Source organism: Acomys russatus, chromosome 29 (genome assembly GCF_903995435.1).
Source record: "Acomys russatus chromosome 29, mAcoRus1.1, whole genome shotgun sequence".
NCBI classification, from domain to species: domain Eukaryota; kingdom Metazoa; phylum Chordata; class Mammalia; order Rodentia; family Muridae; genus Acomys; species Acomys russatus.
In genome coordinates, this window is record NC_067165.1 from 24,339,471 (window position 1) to 24,362,268 (window position 22,798).

Sequence of the window (22,798 nt, forward strand, 5' to 3'; positions counted from 1 at the left end):
CGTCTAGCCTGGCTTTCCTCCTGCCAGCCCGCCGCAGGCGCCCCTTCCAGGGCAGCTCTGGGCACGCAGGGTCCCGCCTTGCCCCGCCTGCCCGCGGGCTCACCTGGCTGGGGAAGCGGGATTGGCGCGCCTGGGCGCAGGGCCAGGCCAGGAGCGCGACGGTGCAGCCCAGCGGCCAGCGCCTCCGCAGCCGCCGAGCCCTCGCGGCCTCCCTCCTCCTCCAGCCTGGCAGGCCGACCCCAGCTGTGTTCCATTAGCCTCTTGGCAGGCCCCCAGCCCCCTGGAACCGCCCTCTTCCCCCTCCCAGAGCGGCCGGCAGTCCCGGCAAGCGTGCGCTACGCTGCACTCAGCCGAGAGAACCCGGGACGCGGAGAGGCTGGGGAGACCGGCAGGGAAAGATCGAGGATCCCCCTGCGGGCCGGTGGACCCTGGGTCCGGCTTCCCATAGCTGGCGGCCTTGGGGCCGCCAGGATTGCTCAGTGAGGGGCTCCCCGGGCCATTGGTAAGTGGGCCAGGTCTGGTCTGCTTCTCGCTCTGGGCTGAAAGGGCATTTTCTGCCACTGACTCACTATGTGGACCTGGGGCAAGCGGCATCGCCCTCTCTGAGGGCCTCGGTGCTCTTCTCTGAGGCAGGGTGATCTGGAAACTCCATTGGTCCTGCCGTTTCTGCCTCAATCTGTGTCTGTGTTGAGGGGGCGGGGTCTCCTTGGAAGCATCTCTCTAGCTATCCCTACAGCCCGCCACCGCTCAAACGGAGGCCTTGGAGTGGAAGCCAGAAGTGAAGAAGATAAGCACGTCTATGTTCACGCCTCCATATGCACCCTCGTGCTGCGCGTAGCCGGCTACCTTTCCGTTGGCTGTCAGGAAGGGAAGACCAGAGGAGGAGATGTGGCAGACGGGGAGATGCAAACCCCTAAGATGGAAGATAACTAGGGTGGGGTCACAGTTCCGTCCCAAAGAGAAGGGAGGAAGAGTCCCGACTGGGTGAGGGGGATTCCTTTCTGTTGTCACTGCGTATCCAGCAACAAGGAAGATAAATTCGGATGGCACTGGACGAAATTGGACTTGCCTAAGAAAGACCAACAGGAAGGCCCCCCGGGGGGGAGGGATGCTCATAGGCTGGCTCTGGACAGGAGTGTATGGGCAAACTGTGGGTTTATCAGTTCTCACATCTCTAAGCATGCTTGCCTGCAGCTAGGCTTGATTGCATACTTATGTGCCTGTACGCCTGTGTGTATTGTACTGGCACACGGGGCTTCTTGTGCTCATGATCTGCCTGTCCTGGAAGGGGCCCGGATGATATATAGCTCGACTGGCCACTTGCTGAGCCTGCATTGATTTATCTGGGCCCATCCATCAGGGTTTAATAAAACAAAAAAAAGACGAGCATCCATCAGCAGGAGAGATTGGCAACAAGGTCCTGAGCCCTGGTGACCTGCTCTCCCGCCCCTGGGCACATAAGGGGAAGCTTTCTTGGCCCATACACAGCCCCTGTGATCCCTGCCAAGAGACTCAGTTCGGCCTGCAGCCCCTGACCTTGTGGGTCCCTGGCAGAGCTACCTGTGCTCAGCTGAGCACTGCTCTTCAGGTACTGGGTTACTGTGTGCTGATGCCAGCACAGAGCACAAGCCGTTAAAGCTCTGGGATTCATCGAAGCATTTTGATAAATTGCCTCTGCTCAAGGCCCCTCACTGTCTCAGCCTCTCTGGTCTTCTAGGACCCTCTAGACCTCTTCTGAATCCAACAACCAGTTCCTGACACAGCCAGAAGCTGCCTGGGCCTTGTTTCTGTGCTTCAGCCAGCCTTCTGCTCTGGCTGGTGGATGGATGTCTGGGCCATACCGGTGGTTAAATATTTTCATTAACACCACCGCCAGATTCTCACCCTGGGCCTGTGTGGGGGCCCATGAGAGGGACCGATGCCAAGTCCTTACCTCTGCAATCCTCGGTGCATGGGCCCCACAGAATGCTGTCACTTACCCACACATGCAGTTGTCCTTTGGGCAGTCTGAAGCCTACCGCCCCTGTCTCTGGTTGTCAGGTACTGAAACTGCAGCTGATCTCTCTGGACCAGCAATGTTGGCATCTTGGGCACCTGGCTTGTGGCTGCTCGGGCTCTGGGCCACCTTCAGCCATGGCACAAATATAGGTGAGCTGCTGACACAGACCTGCATCTGGCTCCCTGAGATGCTTGGGTCTTTGCACATATGTTTAAAAATATGTGTGTGTGTGTGTGTGTGTGTGTGTGTGTGTGTGTGTGTGTACCACATGACTGATGTAGATCCTATATCAGTCATGTGACATTTATGGGCAAATTTATGGGCTGGGCTGAGGTTAACCTGAGGTATCTGCATACTTGAGCCTGTATGAGTGAGTTGGAGTGTGTGTATCTTGCCTCTGAATATCTATGTCTGAGTTTGCAACTTGAGAAGCTCAGTGCACGGTTCTGTACTCCAGGATCTCTGCAGGGAGTGGGGAGAACAGGCCCCCTCTGCTGCGCATCTTTGTACTTCTTGCTGGCTAGCAGGATGGGCAGGGGCACGCACCACATTCTCCCTACAAAAGACAACACTTCCAGAAAGCTGCCCAGCCCTTGTTCCTTCTCATGATGACTCCATCCTCTGATGACTGCCCACCCTACAGCCCAGCCTCTGAACAGGGAGAGGGTGCAGCTTTCCAGGGCCCGAAGCCAAGGGAAATTGACCAGGCAATCTGCCTGGCCTTGCTGGGTGCCCTCTGGATGCAGTAGCCGTACCACCTAGCCAGGAAGGATCTGAACTCCTAGGGCCTAAGTCCAAGCATCTAGGGTGTGTGGGACTGCCAATGGCTGTGTACACATGCGTGCATGTGTGAGTGTGTGTGTGTGTGTGTATGCACATGTGTGTTTCTGCGTACGTATTGGAGAGTTCAGCACTCCTCTCCCTCACTGGGTCCCCTAGAGAGGCTGGGGCAGAGGATTTCAACATCTGTAAGGAATCTAGGCCCATTGCCAAGGGTGAGTCACCCATTGCTGCAGCGATGCTCAAGGCTGTGATGGTCTTTCCGGCCAGACTTGGGGGGGGGGGCGGAGATTCCAGTGGGTCACTGTGCCCAGGGACACAGGGCTTTGTCTTTCTGCTAGACTGGACAGGGAGTTGGAGATCTTCTGAGAGGTGACTTGACTGGCTTGGCCCAGCCTTCCCATCAGCTTTGCTGGAAAGGCTGTTTGAGCATTGCCCCTGTCTCTTTGATGTAGCACCTCCATCAACATTTCTGGTCTCAGGAGGGGGAGCTCAGCTTCAGGGAGAAGGAGGCTCATAGCCACCAGCCTGTCCCTTTGGGGCCTTAGAGACTTGTGCTCATATCCTTTACTATGCCTTGTCTGGAGCCTAAGGCCTTGATGATATCCTTGAGCTTGTGGTCCCCTCAGCCTGTCTCTTTCTGTTGTGTCACCAGCTGGGTATGCAGGCGACAGACAAGTCATTGCGTTTTCTACTTTGAATATGGGATGTAGACTGCCACCCATTGCCTAGGACACATGTGCCAGCGCACGTGGCAGCTGTGGGGACATGGGTACGCATAGCTCATGCGTGTATAGTCATGCACACATAGTTGCACATAACACCAAGTATGCACAAAGCTAACACTTCCTCACCCCTGCAGTGTTCGTCTGTCTCCACCTAGGCACATGGAGGAACATATGCATATCCATGGCTCCCCACTGTGTCTGCTCTAAGCCACCTAAGGGGTTCTTTCACTCCTCAGCTCGGGGTATTGGCGGACTGGGGTCCCTGGGCTCTGGAGCTATTCTGCTTTTGACTCACCCAGTGGCTTTGGGACAGGTCTCAGTGCTCCCAGCTCTGTGTGAACACAACCTCAAAGTAGTCTAGGCTGAAGGTTCACAAGGAAGACTACAGACTTGCCGCTGGGCAGCTGCCCTCCTGAGTTCCTAATGTTCCAGGCCAACTCTCTCCCAGGTGAGCCGTGCCCAAGTTCACAGCAAGAAGGACTCAAGCTGGAACACAGTAGTGACCCATCAACCAATGTGACTGGTAAGTGCAGCCTCAAGCAGCCCCTACCCGCTTCCTGGAGTACCCTGCACTTCTCACCCGCTCTCCCTCCTCTGGTGTCCCCAAAGGCTTCAACCTAATCCGCCGACTGAACCTCATGAAGACATCTGCCATCAAGAAGATCCGCAACCCCAAGGGGCCGCTCATATTGCGCCTGGGGGCTACCCCACTGGCCCAACCCATGCGGTAAAGTATTCAGGGTGTCCCCTGGGGATCCGTACTGACTTCAGCCCCACCCCTGCAACTCTGGATGTGAGACCTAAGCCCAGGGCCTATCTGGAGACTGTTTTTGTGCAGTCCCTTGCCAAAAGTCTACCCCTGGGCCTGCAGGGTGGGCTGTGTGTGTGTGTGTGTGTGTGTGTGTGTGTGTGTGTGTGTTGCCTGGAAACCCAGGATGGATCTTGTTGGCAATGGCAGGAGCAGGTTTGCATCCCACTGTCACCATGATAACTCTAGGGTGGTATCGAGAACCTGTGTCTCCGTGAATGTGACCTTGTATGAAACCCAAACCCTCTGCCCCCTGCAATCTGGCTTCTGTTGGCCAATGTTTCCTTGCTGCTGTATTTATTCAGAACCTCCTTGGTCTTTTTCTCAGCATCTCTCCTTGCACCCCAGGCCTATACATCATGATGGCTTCCTTGGGAGCCCCCTCACCAAAGTTGGAATGCAATGCTGAAATGGGGGAAAAAATTATTTATTTAGTATGGTATATGTGTTGTGACACATTATCTGCATCACATGCATGCAGTGCCTGTAGAGGCCAGAAGGGGGCACTGCGTTTCATGAGAATCCAACTACAGAGGGTTTAAGATGCTATGTTGGTGCTGGGAATCCAAGCCTGGTCTTCTGAAAAAGCAGCCAGTAGTCTTAACCATTGACCCATCTCTCCAGTCCCCAGAGACATGATTCAAGGATTCCCTATTAATGTCCTCCTGCCCCATCAGAAACCCATGAGATTTTATGGGGACAAACTCCTCCGTATTTTCACCACCTGCTTTCCCAGCAGCCAGCCGCCCCTTGTCCAGAAGGTGCTTAGTGACTATGTTAGGACGAATGTGCACATGCTTTGGATGTGTGAGCTCTGCTTGTTTCCTGCAGGCACATCAGTCCTAAGTGCCAGTGTGCTCAGTGGCTGCATGTCACCGAGCCTCAGAGTGCCCCCCCCTTCTCCACTGCAGGCAAGTGTTCCCTCGGGGCCTCCCAGAGGAGTTTGCCCTGGTCCTGACAATCCTTCTGAAAAAGCACACCTTCCGGAACACGTGGTACTTGTTCCAAGTGACTGATGCAAATGGGTACCCGCAGGTGAGCCCACCCCTTCCCTCCCACTCCCCGACTCCTTGGGCAACAGTTGTGTTAGTCCAACTGTATTCAAACTTGTGCTTCCTAGGGCTCCTCTGCTCCATCCCAGGGCCCACTGGGATGCCCTTCTCTGTGACCCCAGCTAGCTTTCTCCCCTCCTGTGAGATGAGCTTGAGGCCCTCGGATTTTGCTATGCTATGCCTCTAGGGCTCTGAATCTCTGTCCTTTTCTCTTTCCCAATTTGTCACAGATCTCCTTGGAAGTCAACAGCCAGGAGCGGAGTCTAGAGCTCCGGGCACAGGGCCAAGATGGTGACTTTGTGTCCTGCATCTTCCCAGTGCCCCAGCTCTTCGACCTGCGCTGGCACAAGCTGATGCTGAGCGTGGCAGGTCGTGTGGCCTCTGTGCATGTGGACTGCATCTCAGCTTCCTCCCAGCCTCTGGGGCCCCGGCAACCCATTCGGCCTGGGGGACACGTATTTCTGGGCTTGGATGCTGAGCAGGGCAAGCCGGTTTCGGTGAGTACTGGGTCCTGGTTTCTGCTCCCACCTCTCGGGGAGCCTTGAGCCCCTGAGGGTGTGTGTGTTTCAGAGCCCTCTTTGGGGGCTGTTGCCTTCCGTGTGCATGCAGCCTAACCATGCGAGCTGACATTCCAGGCCCTCCACCATCTGGGTTCTACGTTTCCCCAGCATTTTCCTTGCATCTTTCTATTGACCACTGTGGTCAGTTCCATCCTAGTCTGATGGATTACCTACTAAATTTCCATATTTGTGCCTTTGCTTGTGTTTTCCCTTTGCTTGCAGCAATACTTTTCCTGGCATATTCATTTATGGGATGGGCCGAGTTTGAATGGAGCCCCTTCTTCCTGCCTGCCTCCATCTTCCTCTGGGAATATTCTCTCTCTCTCTCTCTCTCTCTCTCTCTCTCCTCTCCTCCCTCTTCCTCCTCTCCCTCCTCCTCCCTTCCCTCTCTCTCCCCCTCTCTCTCTCCCTCTTCTCCTCTCCTCTCTTCTTCCTCTCCCTCCCTCCTCTCTCCCTCCTCTCTTCCTTCCCTCCCTGCTCTTTCTGCTTTTGGCAACTGCCCTATTCTTAATGCCCTCCCTGACCAGCCTGGAAAGACCCTAAAGTCAAATCCTGGGGCGAAGACGTCTTTGAGCTTCTTTGGGGAACCATGGAAGAGCTATTTGATCATCTGAAATAAGATGAACTTGTGTGTCCCCCGCAGTTTGACCTTCAGCAGGCGCACATCTACTGTGACCCAGAGCTGGTGCTGGAGGAGGGCTGCTGTGAGATCTTACCGGGAGGGGTGAGTAGCTGGCTCTCAGCGCGTGCTGCAGAGAGGGCAGCCTGCACAGGGATGGCAGAGGTCTGAGGATGCATCTGCCTCTGTACTGACCCTGGCCTTCCCCCCCCCCCCGCCCGACATTGAACAGTGTCCCCCAGAGACCTCCAAGGCCCGCCGAGACACCCAGAGTAATGAGCTCATTGAGATCAATCCTCAGACAGAGGGCAAGGTCTACACTCGCTGCTTCTGCTTGGAGGAACCTCAGAACAGCAAGGTGGGTGAGCAGGGAAGGCACAAGGGAGACTGTCCCACCCCCAACGTGCCTGAGGCCTGCCACCATGCTCAGCTGGCCGTGTGCCTGGGCTGGGGGAGAGTCCTGAATGTGGGCTCAATTTAGATCTTACTTTATGGAACTCAGGGAGGCAGAGAAAGAGGGAGGGAGGGAGGGAGGGAGGGAGGGAGAGAAAGAGAGAGAGAGAGAGAGAGAGAGAGAGAGAGAGAGAGAGAGAGAGAGAGAGAACCCATGGGGTAACCCTGTGCCTGCTACTTGTTGCCATTACGCAAGATGCTGCTCTATTTTTTGACTCTGGCTAGACCATTCTGTGGATGATAAGACCCTGTTGGCAATTTCTCTTGTATGGGGATATCTGAGCCCACAGGCCAGGTTGCACTGCTTTGTCCAGGGCTTGTCCACTCTCCCAGCACCATGGCCAGCTGCCCTGTCCACTTTCAGGTTCTTTGGAGACGGCAAGGGAGCCCCATCCTTCTCTCAGCTCCACCCTCTCGCTGGGCAGTGTTCTTGCCTACCCAGGCACCATGCCCAGCCTTTGGCTGCAGAAACACAAGATCTCATTGATTCAGTCCCGTTTTCTCTTACATCACATGGCAAGGAGGGGAGAAGGGGTGCCTGTAGGGGCAGCCTCAGGGGGCCCAAGCAAACCCTTGATGTCCTGGGAGGTGCCAGATGCCAAACTGAGGGGGTGCCTGGCATCCATGTGCTCTGCACAGACCCCAGGACTGTCTCTCTGTCTGCCCAGGTGGATACACAGCTGCTGGGAAGAAACATACAGAAGACAGAAAGAGGGACAAAGGTAGAGATGGTGGGTGGGGGGCGGGGCCCCCGGTGCCCTCTGTCTGCCCTGCATGCCCTCTCTAATGCCCTGGGAGAAGATGCTGCCCTCCCACTCTCTTCCTGCCCGAATAGAGCTCGGCTGTGTGGTGCCAGCTCTGAGAAGGGAAGACAGACTGGGCGGGACACAGCACTGGGAATTCTCTAGAGAGCTGGCTCCTGCCTGCTCTTGTACAGGGGCTTGGAGCAATGCTTGGTCTCAGATCCCATGCCCACGTCCACTCCCGTGTCTTCCTTTTCTCAGGCCCACCAGGAGTCTGAAGTCAATGAGGTGAGACTTTTGTCTGGGCTGGCTGAGGGACTCTGGGCAGGGAGGTGTCAGCACTAACTCTTTGGGTAAAGCTTTGAGTCCTGAGGTGTGGGGGTGATGGATGACTGGGAAGCACCCAACATTCCTGAAGGCCTAACACTAGGCCCTGTCTGCCTTGCTGAGTTGAAAGCCAATGGCCACGGGCATCATGGGAAAACCTAAAACCCTTCTTCACTGACATGTTGTATAGGGCTGGGCTTGTTACTGTTTCTGTCTGGGCTAGGGTTTTTTTGTGTTTATTTGTTTGATTTTTTGTTTTTGTTTTTTGAAGAGGTGCTATTTTGAGCCTTGACAATGTGTGTGTGTGTGTGTGTGTGTGTGTGTGTGTGTGTGTTATGCACGCTCATGCTGGACAGGGCTACCTTCAGAATTGACAAGCAGGCCTGTTCTCCCTTTTCAGTGCCCGCCCTGTGTCCACGGTGCCCCGGAGAGCAATGTGAGTGAATGGAGGGGTGTGGCCACAGTCTGGGAGTGGTCTTTGCCTGGAGTAGACTGGAGCTTCCTGGTGGAGGACAAGGGGGGCTTTGTTCACTTTCCCAGCCCTCCCCTGCTGGATTCCCAGAGCTGGGCTTTTCTCCATCCCTGAGCCCACCAAACCAGCGCTGCCTCGAAGGCTCCATCCCAGTGGAAGCTTATGATCCAGGGTGGTGGCCTGCTTGCGGGTCAGGGGCAGAGGATGGGTCTTACGACTTTGCTTGCTGGTTCCAGCTGTGCACTTGCCTCCTGATCTCAGATCCACTTTGATTGGAAAGCATTGCATGTCACCTTGGAGGCCTAGAGTAGGGGAGGAGTAGCTCTGTGTCACCCAGCTCAGAGCCTAGGCGTGCCCCACTCTTCTTCCTTGAAAGCTAGCCTAGCCGAGCCTTCCCCTTGGGAGTTTGGGAGGACAGGGCTCGGGCCTCATTTGGTGCCTGTTGTGCCCGCCCCTTCCATGGACAGCAAGAGTTACCACGCTATATATCGATTCACAAAGAGCCTGAATCCCCTAACTTTGTGTGTGTGTGTGTGAGAGACTTAGAAGTACTCCCATTTCTGCCTTCTTCTCTGTCTCTCCAGTCTCCCACCCAATCTGGTAAGGCAGTGGTTCCCAGATGTGCTGGGGTTTCCATGGCAACCGAGTGGCCAGCTTTAGCCTAACAACCTGAGGTGGGACTAGCCAAAGGCGGGCAGTTTAGAGAAGGTAGATTAGACCCTTCCCTTGACTTTACAGCCTGGGAAAATAGAGTCAGCACACTGATTGGCCTGGCGGGCAGAATAGGGGCTGGGACTCTGGTGTTTGGTGCGACCATCATGGGTGTGAGCCTTGATGACTTGTTTGCTCCCTCTGGGCCCCTGGCTCCTTCTTGCTCCCTAAAGTTCAATGTTCTCCTCCTTCTTCTGTTCCCTTAGGTCACACTTGGTCCCTCGGGCCTCAAGGTAAGACCCAGTATGGAACAAACTTCTTCTGACTTCCTTGGTGACCTCATGTGGCCCTGCAGTTTCATGTTTATATCAGGACTACCCCAGTGCGTTTAAGTGCGTTTTGGAGCAAGTGGGTATGTGTGTAAAGTCCAGAACTACCCTTTGCTGAGGCCCTCTGTGTACCAGGCCCTGGGCCCTGTGTGCGCTATACTCAGCCTCTGAGGTGAGTGCTCTCCTTTGGCCTCAGGGGAGACTGAGGGCTCACCATGCCAGACGTTTGTCAGAGTGATTGTGTGTGGGTGTGCCTGTGTGTTCTGAAACATGCATCTGCACCTATGTGGTCCACAGGTTGAGGGTTGAACCTCACTGGTCCCAATGAGTCCAAAGCTTATGAGTGACAGGGTGGGTGTGACTCATGTAGGCACGTGCTGTACTTCCTTTGCCAGTGTGCGAGTGTATGGGCTCTGCCCATCATGTTGCTTACAGCATTCCTTGTCGTTTTTATTGTTGTTGTTGTTGTTTTGGGTTTTCGAGACACGGTTTCTCTCTGTCCTAGACTCACTTTGTAGACCAGACTGGCCTTGAACTCACAGTGATCTCCCACCTCTGCCTCCCAAGTACTGGGATTAAAGGCGTGCGCCACCACGCCCAGCTGCATCCTCTGTCTTTTTTGCACACACCCGGAGGCGGGGTTTTTGCATCAATTCTATTTTATTGATGAAGAATCTGAGTCTCCGTGACATGAGTCTGCCCTGAGTCCTGTGTCAGCAAACACGAGACTTGAGCTCAGGAAACTTGACAATTAGCTGCCATGGGCTTATGTCATTCTGCGTGTCTTCGCAATGTGTTCACGTGCCATGGATACGCTGTGTGTTTGTTAATGTGCATGCCTGTGGGTGTGGGGGAAGGGCTACTCCCTGCATGAGACTGTAGGCTTGCCAAACAGCCTTTTAGTGTATATGGAATCCATATACTGCGTGTAATGAGGGGGTGGGGGATTATGTGTCTGCATGCCTGTGTGTGTGTGTGTGTGTGTGTGTGTGTGTGTGTGCGCGTGCGCGTGGGCGCTCGTGTATTGGCATGGTAGATGAGTGGAGGCAGCCAGGGGTGGGGAGCACTTCCCAGAGGCTCCCTTCAGGCACAGTCTTCATCCTGGTTTCACCCACAGGGAGGGAAAGGTGACCGAGGCCTGACTGGACCATCAGGCCCCAAGGGAGAGAAGGGAGCACGGGTAAGTGGCCTAACCAAGTCTGCATCAGTGCCTCTCCCACCTAGCTGGGGGCCTGGTGTGATGTAAACCAGCATGCCCCTGTCTCAGTGGGAAGAATGGCCTCGTGGGTGGGCCTCTGGACAGGGTTCCACAGGGGCTAATGTGTAGAAGCCTATATTCTAGGGGAACTTAGGCCTTCACAAAGGCAGGGTTTTGGTTTTTTTTGTGTGTGTGTGTGACTCCCCCCAGAAGGCCTTGCCTTGACCCCTGTTTGTTTACTCACAGGGCAATGACTGTGTTCGAGTCTCCCCAGATGCCCCACTTCAGGTAAGACTGGGAGGTGAGGCCTGTTTCAGGGCTAAGCCAGAGCCATTCTGGCCACTTAGCCCCTCTGTCTCCCTTGTCAGTGTGCAGAAGGCCCGAAAGGAGAGAAGGGAGAATCAGGAGACTTGGTAAGCCTCGGACCAATCACAGGGCATGGATGATGGGTCCTGGCCCAGCCTCACTCATTCATTTGTGGCCCCCTCCTCATCTTAGGGACCCTCAGGACCCCCAGGCTTCTCAGGCCAGAAGGTAATGGGCTTGTGTTTGGAGGGGTGGGTGCCTGGATGCACCGCAGCCCCTACGTCCAGGAAGAGGGAAGTGTTTAAGGTTTCCCTAGAGGCCCGAAACAGTCAGCAGAGTTGACTAGCCCCTCCTCGCCTCTTCTGATCTTCTGCGTGGTCCAAACGGCCACCACATCTAGAAGGAAACACCACATGCTTGTGGAATGAGTTGTCTGGAAGTCCTTTCTGTTGCCCACCCTGCTGTGGAAGGCATTCCTTTTCTGAAGAAGTAGAATTAGTTCGGTGTGTGTGTGTGTGTGTGTGTGTGAGAGAGAGAGAGAGAGAGAGAGAGGAGAGAGAGACAGAGAGAGAAAACGCTTGCCCCTCTCCCCATCTGGAGCTGCTGTTTCTTTTCCTCAGTCCCAGTCTCTTCCTTTCCCAGGGCCAGAAAGGCGAGAAGGGGGATGGAGGCCTCAAAGGACTGCCAGGGAAGCCAGGCCGAGATGTACGTTTCCTGGGGACCCTCTCCCCTAGGCCTCAAAATGCTAGAATGTAACCAAGAGATCCACCCCCTCCTCCTGGCCAAGGAGGTTAGGGTGCTATGTCCCAGGAGGCATAGCAAGGCAGGTCCAGGTGCTAAACCCAGGCCTCCTGACCCTCATGCTTCAACGGCCTGTTAACATTTGATGGTCCTGGGCTGGAGAGTTGGCTCAGTGGTTAAGAGCACCGGCTGCTCTTCTAAAGGTCCCGGGTTCAATTCCCAGCACCCACATGGCAGCTCACAACTGTCTGTACCTCCAATATCTGACACCCTCACACCAATGCACATAAATTTAAAATTTAAATAAAAATATTTAAAAAAAAAAACATTTGATGGTCCTACAGCACCAGGATGGGGTCTGGCGTGGAGAAAGGACAGTGAGGGTGGGACAGGCAGGGATTTAACTTTCCTGTCTCAGTGGGGCAGATGCCAGGCCCCTGACTGGCCCTACCTCTACTCTCTTTCCCACAGGGCCGGCCAGGGGAGATCTGTGTCATTGGGCCCAAAGGGCAGAAAGTGAGTTGTGGGCCTGGGTGTGGAAAGAGGTGGTAGGGCTAAAGTGTGGGTCTCTAATACTCACTTACTTGTGTGCCAGGGAGACCCTGGCTTTGTGGGGCCAGAAGGACTGGCAGGAGAGCCTGGGCCTCGCGGTCTCCCCGGGCTGCCTGGGATAGGATTGCCTGGAACTCCTGTAAGTATCCCTTTGCCTCTCTGGCTGCCCTCTCCTGAGGCCTTTGCTGGGGGCGGGGGTTGGGGCTTAGTTAGGGGATTAGACCCAGTTCTAGGGGTGCAGATTGGAGGGTGGCTGAAGACCAAACCCCTCATGATGCTGTAGAGAGGAATCTTGCATCATCCTGTCTCTGCCATCAGGGAGAGCCGGGAGCTCCAGGTGGCCCACCAGGCCCTAAAGGAGACAAGGTAAGCACAGGGGCGCTGTGGGCATGGCAGGGAAGGGGAATGTGACCCTGCAATGGGCATGTCTCAGGAGGTGGCCAGGCCTTGTCTGAAAGAGGTTCAGTTCAGCCAGGGTTGTAAAGGGGGTGTCTCTACTCTGGTACTTGCTGAGGTCGGGGTGGGGGGCCTTTGGTCTTGGTGAGCGGCAAGCCCTGGAAATATCTGTCTGTCTGTCTGTCTGTCTGTCAGTGGGAGCCTGCCCTTTAACCTTTCTTCTGATTACAGGGCAGCTCTGGGATACCAGGAAAGGAAGGCCCTGGAGGGAAGCCTGTGAGTGAGCACAAGTAGAGGAGGGGGTCCTTGCTCACCATGCCCAAGTCCGCTCTTCTGGGGCTCCCAGGGCTAGGGGGCTTGGGTCCTCAGCTCTTTGCCAGCATACTAATCCCCCTGCCTGGGCATTAATGACCCTGATTTTTTTTTTTTTTTTTTTTTTTTTTTTTTTTTTAATCTTTCCCAACAGGGGAAGCCAGGAGTGCCCGGAACTAAGGGAGAGAAGGTGAGCTCCATGCCTGGCTACCCTAGCTTGAGGTGGGAACAGGATTCGCTCTGAGTAGCAGGGGCACCCTGCCCAGGTGCTGGGCCTATCTCAGGCTATACCCTCGCTTTATTACTGTGGAAGGTATATGATTAGATCGGGAGCCTGCCTGGGAGGCCAGCCCAGACCCAGACTTTGCCTCTGGCATCTGCGTGGTGTATGAACATGGGGGATCACTTAGCTTCTCTCTTCTGCTAGGGTGACCCCTGTGAAGTGTGTCCAACGCTGCCAGAAGGGTTCCAGAATTTTGTGGGGCTCCCTGGAAGACCAGGGCCTAAAGGGGAACCAGGTGATCCTGCTCCAGTCAGGGTGAGTACCCAAGTGGCCACTGAGGGACAATATACAAGACAGACCCCCCCCGTCCCCGAGGGATTGGGTACTTCTCAATGCCACAGAGATTGTAGGCAGAATATAGCCCAGAAGGGGGAATTTGAACCATAGGGCTTGGGGCTGCCTAGAGTGTCATCCCAGGTTTCCATGGCAACCTCCCAGCACATTCCCCTATCCCCAATAGACTCTAGGATACTTTTTGGCCAAGATAGAGGAGCCATCTCTTATTGTGAGTGAAGCTTGACCCTGGGCTTGGGCGTTGGCTAGAGATGGTGGAAGAAAGTGGTCAGGGCAAGGGTTAAGGTCCTGGTCCAGCCTCCTCACCCCACTCTTTCATGTACCCTTTCTTTCAGGAGGGCCTGGAAGCTGTTGGACTGAAAGGTGACCGGGTATGTAAGGAACTTTCTTTCTTTTTTTTTTTTTTTTTTTAAGTTTTTCAAGACAAGGTTTCTCTGTGTAGCCTTGACTGTCCTGGACTCACTTTGTAGACCAGGCTGGCCTCGAACTCTCAGCGATCCACCTGGCTCTGCCCCCTGAGTACTGGGATTAAAGGTGTGCACCATGATGCCCAGCCCTTGTAAGGAACTTTCTAACGGGGACATTTAGCCTAAGTTTATTTCCCTTTTGGCTATATGGGCTGATGGGCACTGCCTCTGGGGCACTGGCTTTGAATCCCACAGGAATGGAGCAGTTCAAAGGACACATATGTGGTGTGTCACACTACTGTCCTTAATAAATACAGGTAGAGAGTCTGGGGTTCCAACACACCCAGTCTCAACCTACAAACCATTTTTTTTGTGTGTGTGTACAGGGAGATCCAGGCATCCAAGGGATGAAAGGAGAGAAGGTAGGAGACCCCTATGCCCTGGTCTTTGCCTTCTGTCCACCGGAAGGACTTTTAATCCTTCTCTTTCTTCCTAGGGGGAGCCCTGCTCATCCTGCAGCTCAGGGGTTGGGGCCCAGCATCTTGGGTCCTCCACTGGAGTCAATGAAGACTCCCTTAGCTATGGTTTACCTGGCCTTCCGGTGAGTGGCCTGTCCTTGGCACAGTAGTGGCTGTCCTGGCTCTTTGGATCCCATGCTTTGGGGCAGGAACCAGGAAGTAGCCAGGAAGCAGCCCTGTGCTAGGCTGCTGCTTGTAAAGTAGCAAGTGTCTAGCAAGCCCCGCCCCCTTGTTCCTTCATCTTGCTGGTTGGACACTGGGACCCTGCGGCTTGGAGGGGAGTCAGGCAAAGGCACTGTAACTCCATCTTGGCTTTTTGTTTTGTTTTGTTGTTTTAAGGGGAAATCTGGAGTTCCTGGGCCAAGAGGGCTGAAAGGAGAGAAGGTGGGTGCTACGCTGGGTGTCAGGGACACGGGCAAGGTAGTGGGAAACAGCCCTGAGAGGCAAGTGAGGCAGAGATCGCACTGTAACTTCACGGTGAAGCTCGTCCATCAGGGTTTCCCTGGGCAGAGTCAAGGAATTTATTTCCAAGAACCTCATGTTCTCCAGGAGAGTTCCTTAGTGTTGTATTTTTAATCTAATGATAATCTAAAACGATTAAGCTCATCCAAGACTACCTTATAGCAAAATAATATTTAACTCTTCTTTTCTGCTTATTATGTGCCGGGCACAGTTCCAAGCCTTGTGTGTGTTTTATATTCTTGTTTCATTCTCCCCGGTTCTAATGGAGAACATTTCTCTGCTAGTCCCATCTTATGGATAAGGAAAAGGAGACAGAAAAAGGCCAAGGGAATCTCCCGTTGCCCTGTGGGTGTTTGGATACAGAATTGTGATTTGAGCCCGGGAAGTCTGGCTCCAGAGTCTATAATCTACACTGCTCAGCTGGTCGGCTAGATGTCGATGGCCATGTTAACATTTGTATTTATGGTAGTGTTAGAAACAAATGGCAGCATTGAACTTCTAATAGAATGGTGCTCAAATGAGGGGTTCTGTGGACGAGAGAGTGCTCAAGGGAGAGACACACTGGGGTGTGTGTTCAGACTCACCTCTAATAGGCAAATCACATGAGGCATTTCTCTAATGGAGTTTTAGTACCCCTTGCCAACTGCTGCTCTCTCTGTGTGTGCGCACACACATGTGCATATGTGCATGTGTGCTAGCATGTGTGCATGTGTGTGCATGCATGTGCACATGTATGCTAGTGTGTGTGTGTGTGTGTGTGTGTGTGTGTGTGTGTGTGTATGTGTGTGTTACTGAGATTGAACCAGGGTCTAGCACATGCTTTGTAAATATTCTACCACTGAGCTACATCTTCTGCCCCATAGAGACCTGAGGAACCCTTATTTTACTCTTTATTTTGAAGTAGGGTCTCATTAAGCTGCCCAGACTGACTGGATTAGAGGCCCGTGCCACCAAGCATGACCAGGCTTTTCCATCGCAGCAAATAGCATAACCCAAATCCCCAAAGCCCAAAGCTGACGTCATCCTTCTCCTTTCCCCACATCTTTTCCTCTTCATCCATCCCAGACACAAGTCCTGATGGCTCTGCCCACATCTTCCCCGGCTCTGCCCTCCTCTCTCCATTTGTGCCACTGGGTCCCCATGGTCCCGCTCCTGACGGTAGTGACCTCCTCTGGCCTCCATGTGTCTGCTCCGGCCCTTCAACAGCTCGTTTATCACTGAGCAGTTAATGTGCTTTTGTAGAAAGAATTCCAGTGACAGAACGTGCTGCTTACAGGCCTGCTGGGACTTGACTCTGGGCCACAGTCCTGCTGGCCGTCATTGGGAACAACCTTCCTTCTAGATTCTCATCCTCCTTCTCTCTCTGCCTTCCTTGGCTTTAGCCACCTGACCCTCCTTCCATTCTGGAATATGTGGAGACTGCTCCCACTTCCAGACTTCAAGCCGGTCCCATAGCAACCCAGAATGCTCCCACCTTCTTTCACTGGCTGGCCTCATTCCCATCTTCTGGTAACTGTGGTCCGACTTCGCTGGGATTTCCTCTTGGTCTGTGTCGTCCCTTTTCTTCCTTCATGGCCCTCACGACCGCTGAAAATTACTATTTTAAGAAGCTCCAGTCATAAGGTGCTTGCCACGCAAGTTTAAGGACCTGAATGTGAACTTCCAGGAGCTGGCACTGTGTGTGAGGGAACAGGCGAAGAAGCCCTGTGACCCATTGGCTGAGCTGAACTGATGAGCTCTGGGGTCAGTGAGAGAGCTAATCTCAAAATGTATGTGGAGAATGATTGAGGAAGATGTCTGATGTCAACCACTGGCCTCTCCCCACCTGTGTGCATGTGTACATAACACACACACACACACATACACACACACACACATACACACACACACACACAGGTTGGGGGAAAAGTTGAGAATATAGCTCTGTTGGTAGAGTATTTGTCTAGTATTCACAAAGCCCTGAGATTGATCCCCAACACTATATAAAATGGGCAAGGTGTTACAGATAGGAGGATCAGAAGGCCAAGATTATCCTTGACTATATAGCATAGGGTTACTTTTGGAAAACAACAACAAAAACTCTTTTAAAAAATTTTATTTATTTATTGAGTATACAGTGTTTTGCTTGCATGTGTGCCTGCACATCAGAGAGGGCACCAGATTTCATTATAGATGGTTGTGAGCCACCATTGATTGCTGGGAATTGAACTCAGGACCTTTGGAAGAACAGGCAGTGCTCTTAACCTCTGAGCCATCATCTCTCCAGCCCAACAAAAACTCCTAAGTGTGCAAGGTCCAGGAGGCACCTTTTTTGTGCTGTAGCACCTAGCCCAGTGCTCATGAACAGCTATTGGAGAAAAGACTTCATGGTCTCCCCCTGGCTAAAGGCAAAGTTTCTGGGGTGGGAGCTGGTTGTAGAAACATAGCTTTATGACTGTGGCTGGCCAGGGACTCCCTGAGGAGTTTGGAAGCCTCACTTTCCCTTGCCAGTAGATCTCAAAGGTCTGCTCATGTACCTGGCACCTCTGCCCTGTTCTCCCTATAACTGTATGCTCTCTGCTTGGCTCTCAGGGTAATTTTGGTGATGCAGGGCCGGCTGGAGCTCCAGTAAGTGTTCTTCAAATGGCAGTGGCTTAGGGAAGGGCAAGGTGGGAGGTGCTGCCCTCCACAGAGGAACTGAGAGGCTTGGGCTGTGCCTCTGCACAGGCTAGCCTGGTACTGGGCATCATTTCACATGGCTTCTCATACAGGGGCCCCCAGGACCAGTGGGACCAGTGGGCACCAAAGGAGCAAAGGTGAGTCTGGGGCATCCCTTGCATGCTGTCAGGGCATGCCTCTGAAGAAGATGCCTCTGTTCTGGCCTATTCTACTCCAAATCCTGGCTTCCCTGCAATCTGTGGGGGTACATTCTGGCTCTTAGCAGCATGGTCTTGCTTCCATCTTTGCTTTTCCCCATGCTCCCGGTCTCTCCTGAGACACTCCTCACTCGGCAGAGGTTCCATGTTGGAGCTGGCTACGTTCCACAGCCCAGGACCCGGGGAAACCCTTAACCCAGTATATCCTTGCTCTGCAGGGGGAGCCTTGTGTGCCCTGTGAAGACTTGTCTAAACTTCAGAACGGGGACAGCAATGTGCTTCACTTGCCTGGCCCAGCTGGCGAAAAAGGAGAGCCTGGGCCCCCAGGCTTCGGGTTGCCTGGGAAGCAGGTAAATCCTGGAGATGGATGTGGGCAGGATGCAAGAAAGAGCTCTGGTCCCTCCCTCCACCTTGCACCTCTAGACTTCTTGGGCAGGAGGGCAAAGTGGGATGGGGTCAGCATGCCTGTCTACTGCAAGCTGCTTGCGACCGTCACACAGACCTCTCTGCCCTTCTTCATCCCGGAACACAGAGTGGCACAGGAAGGACAAGGCACAGCCTGGAGGAGCTGGGGTTTGATTCCGACTCTGGCTTTTATAAGATCTTTGACTTGAGCGAGTCACTCTTGTTCTCTGTCCCTCTGGGTCCTGTCGTTAGAGGCCCAGTCATGGTGTGCGCGAAGCCCTGAGCAGTACACAAGGGACGCTGGAGAGATGCCAGTTTGGTACGATGGTTGCCGCTTTAATGACGGCAGCAAACGCTGGCCCAGCAGAAGAAAAATCTCACAGGAACCCTATGGTGCAGAAGCCTACACTATCTTATCATCCCCCACTTGACAGGTGGGGAAACTGAGGCTAGGTGAGGGACTAGAGGAGGTAGCTTGCCTAGGACATAACAGGCAGAAGTGTCTCCAGTGCTAGACTGGTTCTCTATCAAGAGAACAGATGTCATAGTGTCTCATATTCTGCCACATGCCCTGGGTCTCATGCAGTGCAGGGTAGCCAGGAGCGTCCACTCTGAGCGAATGAGTGTTGTGACCGTTTTCTCCACAGGGCAGAGCTGGAGAGCGTGGACTCAAGGGGCAGAAGGTGAGAGGTTGTGTGTGGGCATAGAGATGGATGGGTGTCTGGTTGTCTTAGAATCCTCTCTGCCCTCTTCCTTCCTTCCTTCCTTCCTTCCTTCCTTTCTTTTTTTCTTTCTTTCTCTCTCTCTTTCTTGAAAATAAAATTTTGATGGAATATATTCTGATCACAGCTTCCCCCCAGCATCTCTCATTTCCTCTCTACTTCCCCACCCATCCATCTCCATGCACCCACTTCCACCCATATCTCCCAACCCCCTGCCTCCCCTCACGCCCCCCTCAAACAATCTGCTCCCTTGTGCCAATCTCCACTCCCTTCTTAGATCCCAGCCCCTAGCCCCTGGAAGGGACTGTGTTTGCCCACAGGTCTCAAGGGCCAACCTGCCCCCGAGTAGGGTGACACCTATCCTCCTTAAACACTGTTCCTTACAGGGGGAGGCTGGGAATCCAGGAGACCCTGGAACGCCTGGCACCACGGGGCAGCCTGGACTGTCTGGAGAGCCTGGGGTTCGGGGGCCTGCTGGGCCAAAAGGAGAAAAGGTCAGTCAGCCAGACCTGGGAGAGGAGTTCGTTGCATAGGCAAATAGAAATCAAGGGGCCAGTTAATGAGGAATAGAACTGCAGAAAACCTCAAGGGAGCTGGGCAGCACCAGATTCCTTGGGTCGTTACTGCAGTTTGGAGAATCTGCGATCTATTTTGTTTTCTCAGAAGAGGAGGTCTCTCAGAGGATGCGGGGCGGGGGGGGGGGGCTGGGGGTCGGGTGGGGAGGTGGGGCTTTATGATGCCCCTTGGCCTGGCTAATCCTGGCTCACAGGCTCCTCTTTCTCTGACCAGGGTGATGGCTGCACTGCCTGCCCTAACCTGCAGGGGACGTTGACCGATGTATCAGGACTGCCTGGGATACCAGGTCCCAAAGGAGAGCCAGGTCCTGTAGGTGTGGGTCGACCTGGTAAACCAGTAAGTGCCATTGGCTCATCCTCTCATTGTAAGCCGCCTGTGTGTTGCCTTCTCTATCCACCCAACATACCGAGGGTATCCATGGGTTCCCTTGTGCCTTTTAGGGCCGACCTGGTCTACCAGGAGTCCAAGGGCCCCCAGGACTGAAGGGCACTCAGGTGCGTGTGGGAATGAAAGCCCCGGGCTGCGGCTCTGGGCAGAGGAGGATGGGAATGCCAGACCGAAGACCCATGTGATAAGGGTTTGAGGCACAGAGTGATGAAAACAGAGGAGGCTTCTGAGAGGCTCCTCGGGAGAAGTTGGGAGATGGGCTGGGAATTCTCAGTCAGGGGTTATATCCTTTTACCTCCTCAGGGAGAGCCTGGACCTCCAGGCACTGGTGCTGAGGGACCCCAGGTGAGTAGCTCACCTCACCTCTGCCTTCCTGCTTGCTTCCAACACGTCCATAGCTGCCAGCTCCCTAATCCTAGGATTCCCCCAATCCTGGGGTTCCCCAATCCTGGAGTTCTGCTTGTTGTTAGACACTAAGGGCACAGCTCTGTGGCCAGGGTCACATAGCTCTGTGGCCAGGGTCACACAGCAAACAGCCTTGCCCTGATGTTGCTCTATACAGGATTTGTATTTTATTTATTTGTTTTTTTTGAGACAAGGTCTCTCTGTGTTAGCTTTGGCTGTCCTAGATTCGCTTTGTAGACAGGCTGGCCTCGAAGTCACAGTGATCTGCCTGCCTCCGTCTTCCAAGTGCTGGGATTAAAGGCATGTGCCACCATGCCCGGCATGATTTATTTTATTTTGTTCTGTTTATTTTTATTTGAGACAAGGTCTCTCTATCCCATCTGTCCTGGAACTCATTCTGTAGACCAGACTGTCATTGAGTTCTCAGAGATCTGCCTGTCTCTGCTTCCTGAGTGCTGGGATTAAAGAAAGGCATGTGCCACCACGCTCTGGCAGAATTTGGCTTTGCCCTCGTTACTCTAACCCTTGAGTCTTTTCTGTGGGGGGAGCCTCCTTGAGTTGGGGCTGGCAGACACTCTCCCAGGTCTGCCAGTGACACAGGTTCAAGGGGCAGGTGGCTTTGGCCGCTGTGCCTCAGACTGCCCATTCTTACTTGCAGGGGGAGCCTGGAGCCCAAGGATTGCCTGGCATTCAGGTAGGTCTCTTACAGCCTAGAGGTGGCTGGCAGGGGAAGGGGCCATTTTACAGTAAGGGATAGCCAACTGTACTTCCATCTGCAGGGGTTTCCAGGACCTCGGGGACCACCTGGCTCAACTGGAGAAAAAGGTACCCAGGTAAGTGAGCATCTTCTGCTGTGGTTGTTGGAACTGCAGGCGGGGACCTGGTGATGCCCGTCAGAGGGGTGTCTGAGATCCAATTATGGACATCTCACTGCCGGATTGTGCTGGCTTCAAATCAGGCCTTGGTGGTCTATCTATCCTCTCCCCACAGGGACCTCCAGGGCTCAGAGGAGCCACAGGACCCATGGGACCTCCTGGTGCTAGTGTCTCTGGGCCTCCGGTAAGAATCTTTCCTACACATGACTCTACTGGAGCTGTTGTTGGGCTCATGACAGTGTTGATGGAAAGAGGGCTTGGAACTGACACTGTATGTCTCAGCAGCCTGGTGTGGGAGGAGACAAGCCTTCTGGGCCATCCTCAGGGTAGGAAGATACACTGGGTTGCCTTTAAGTGATAACGTGTCGCTACCACGTTTTTCCGCTCTTCCCCCCCCCCCCCCCCCCCCCCCCCCCCGTGTGTGTGTGTTGCTGTCTGTCTGTCTGTCTGTCTGTCCGTCTGTCTCTCTCTCTCTCTCTCTCTCTGTCTCTCTCTCTGTGTGTGTGTGTGTGTCGCTGTCTGTCTGTCTCTCTCTCTCTGTGTCTCTGTGTCTGTCTCTCTCTGTCTCTCTCTCTCTCTGTGTGTGTGTGTGTGTGTGTGTGTCGCTGTCTGTCTGTCTGTCTCTCTCTGTGTGTGTGTGTCTCTGTGTCTGTCTCTCTCTGTCTCTCTGTGTGTGTGTGTGTGTGTGTGTGTGTGTCGCTGTCTGTCTGTCTGTCTCTCTCTCTCTGTGTCTGTCTCTCTCTGTCTCTCTGTGTGTGTGTGTGTGTCGCTGTCTGTCTGTCTGTCTCTCTCTCTCTGTGTCTCTGTGTCTGTCTCTCTCTGTCTCTCTCTGTCTCTCTCTCTCTCTCTCTCTGTGTGTGTGTGTGTGTGTGTGTGTGTGTGTGTGTGTGTGTGTAGCTGTGGGTGCTCAGAACTGAACTGGGGTCCTCTGGAAGAACAAGTGCTCTTAACTGCGTAATCATCTCTCCAGTCGGCCTCTCTTAAAATTTTTTAAAAAATATTTTTTCAAGGAGCAGGGAGCTGTCCAACAGGTAAAGTGCTTGTTACGCAAGCACAAGGCCCTGAGTTTGATCCTTTTACCCCCATATCCATGTGAAAAGTCAGATGTGTGAGGTATGGGGGTGCATGCCTTTAAACACATCATTCAAGAGGCAGATGCAGCTGGGTCTCTTCAAGCTCGAGGCCAGCTTGGTCTACATAGCCTGTTTCTGGCCAGCCAGAGCTACATAGAGAGATCCTGTCTCAAAAACGAGCAACTCAGAAGGCAGAGGCAAGCGGATCTCTGAGTTCAAGGCTAGCCTGGTCTACAGAATAAGTTCCAGGACAGCCTGGGCTACACAGAGGCATTCTGTCTTTAAAAAAAAAAACAAAAACCCACTACCACCACTACCAATAGCGATGATGACCAAACTGAGGTCAGATGTGACTGGTCGTGTCTATAACCCCAATAATGTAATCCCTAGAACTCACTTACCAGTCAGCTTAGACTAACTGAGAAAATCCCAGGTACCTAAGAGAGACCATATCTTAACAACAAACAAACAAACAAACACAAGGTAAGGTAGATAGCTTCTGCAAAATGA

At 53.6% G+C, this 22,798-nt stretch overlaps 1 protein-coding gene across 1 annotated transcript in view; it reads left to right on the forward strand.

Moving 5' to 3' along the window:
* The first annotated feature begins 303 nt into the window (after window positions 1-303).
* The window catches only part of Col16a1 (collagen type XVI alpha 1 chain), a 55,852-nt gene continuing 33,357 nt past the window's right edge, over window positions 304-22,798 (forward strand). The window contains exons 1-38 of the mRNA XM_051171632.1: window positions 304-502; window positions 2,041-2,148; window positions 3,956-4,030; window positions 4,117-4,234; window positions 5,227-5,350; window positions 5,598-5,864; window positions 6,571-6,651; window positions 6,779-6,904; window positions 7,668-7,721; window positions 8,004-8,030; window positions 8,470-8,505; window positions 9,459-9,485; window positions 10,639-10,701; window positions 10,966-11,007; window positions 11,088-11,132; window positions 11,218-11,253; window positions 11,668-11,730; window positions 12,238-12,282; window positions 12,362-12,457; window positions 12,637-12,684; window positions 12,946-12,990; window positions 13,181-13,216; window positions 13,454-13,564; window positions 13,939-13,974; window positions 14,397-14,432; window positions 14,507-14,611; window positions 14,868-14,912; window positions 17,562-17,597; window positions 17,741-17,785; window positions 18,064-18,195; window positions 18,898-18,933; window positions 19,359-19,466; window positions 19,762-19,884; window positions 19,989-20,042; window positions 20,239-20,280; window positions 20,999-21,034; window positions 21,120-21,173; window positions 21,331-21,399. Coding sequence (XP_051027589.1) covers window positions 2,076-2,148; window positions 3,956-4,030; window positions 4,117-4,234; window positions 5,227-5,350; window positions 5,598-5,864; window positions 6,571-6,651; window positions 6,779-6,904; window positions 7,668-7,721; window positions 8,004-8,030; window positions 8,470-8,505; window positions 9,459-9,485; window positions 10,639-10,701; window positions 10,966-11,007; window positions 11,088-11,132; window positions 11,218-11,253; window positions 11,668-11,730; window positions 12,238-12,282; window positions 12,362-12,457; window positions 12,637-12,684; window positions 12,946-12,990; window positions 13,181-13,216; window positions 13,454-13,564; window positions 13,939-13,974; window positions 14,397-14,432; window positions 14,507-14,611; window positions 14,868-14,912; window positions 17,562-17,597; window positions 17,741-17,785; window positions 18,064-18,195; window positions 18,898-18,933; window positions 19,359-19,466; window positions 19,762-19,884; window positions 19,989-20,042; window positions 20,239-20,280; window positions 20,999-21,034; window positions 21,120-21,173; window positions 21,331-21,399 — 2,595 coding nt within the window. The 5' untranslated portion in view covers window positions 304-502; window positions 2,041-2,075. The remainder of the gene's footprint in view (window positions 503-2,040; window positions 2,149-3,955; window positions 4,031-4,116; window positions 4,235-5,226; window positions 5,351-5,597; window positions 5,865-6,570; window positions 6,652-6,778; window positions 6,905-7,667; window positions 7,722-8,003; window positions 8,031-8,469; window positions 8,506-9,458; window positions 9,486-10,638; window positions 10,702-10,965; window positions 11,008-11,087; window positions 11,133-11,217; window positions 11,254-11,667; window positions 11,731-12,237; window positions 12,283-12,361; window positions 12,458-12,636; window positions 12,685-12,945; window positions 12,991-13,180; window positions 13,217-13,453; window positions 13,565-13,938; window positions 13,975-14,396; window positions 14,433-14,506; window positions 14,612-14,867; window positions 14,913-17,561; window positions 17,598-17,740; window positions 17,786-18,063; window positions 18,196-18,897; window positions 18,934-19,358; window positions 19,467-19,761; window positions 19,885-19,988; window positions 20,043-20,238; window positions 20,281-20,998; window positions 21,035-21,119; window positions 21,174-21,330; window positions 21,400-22,798) is intronic.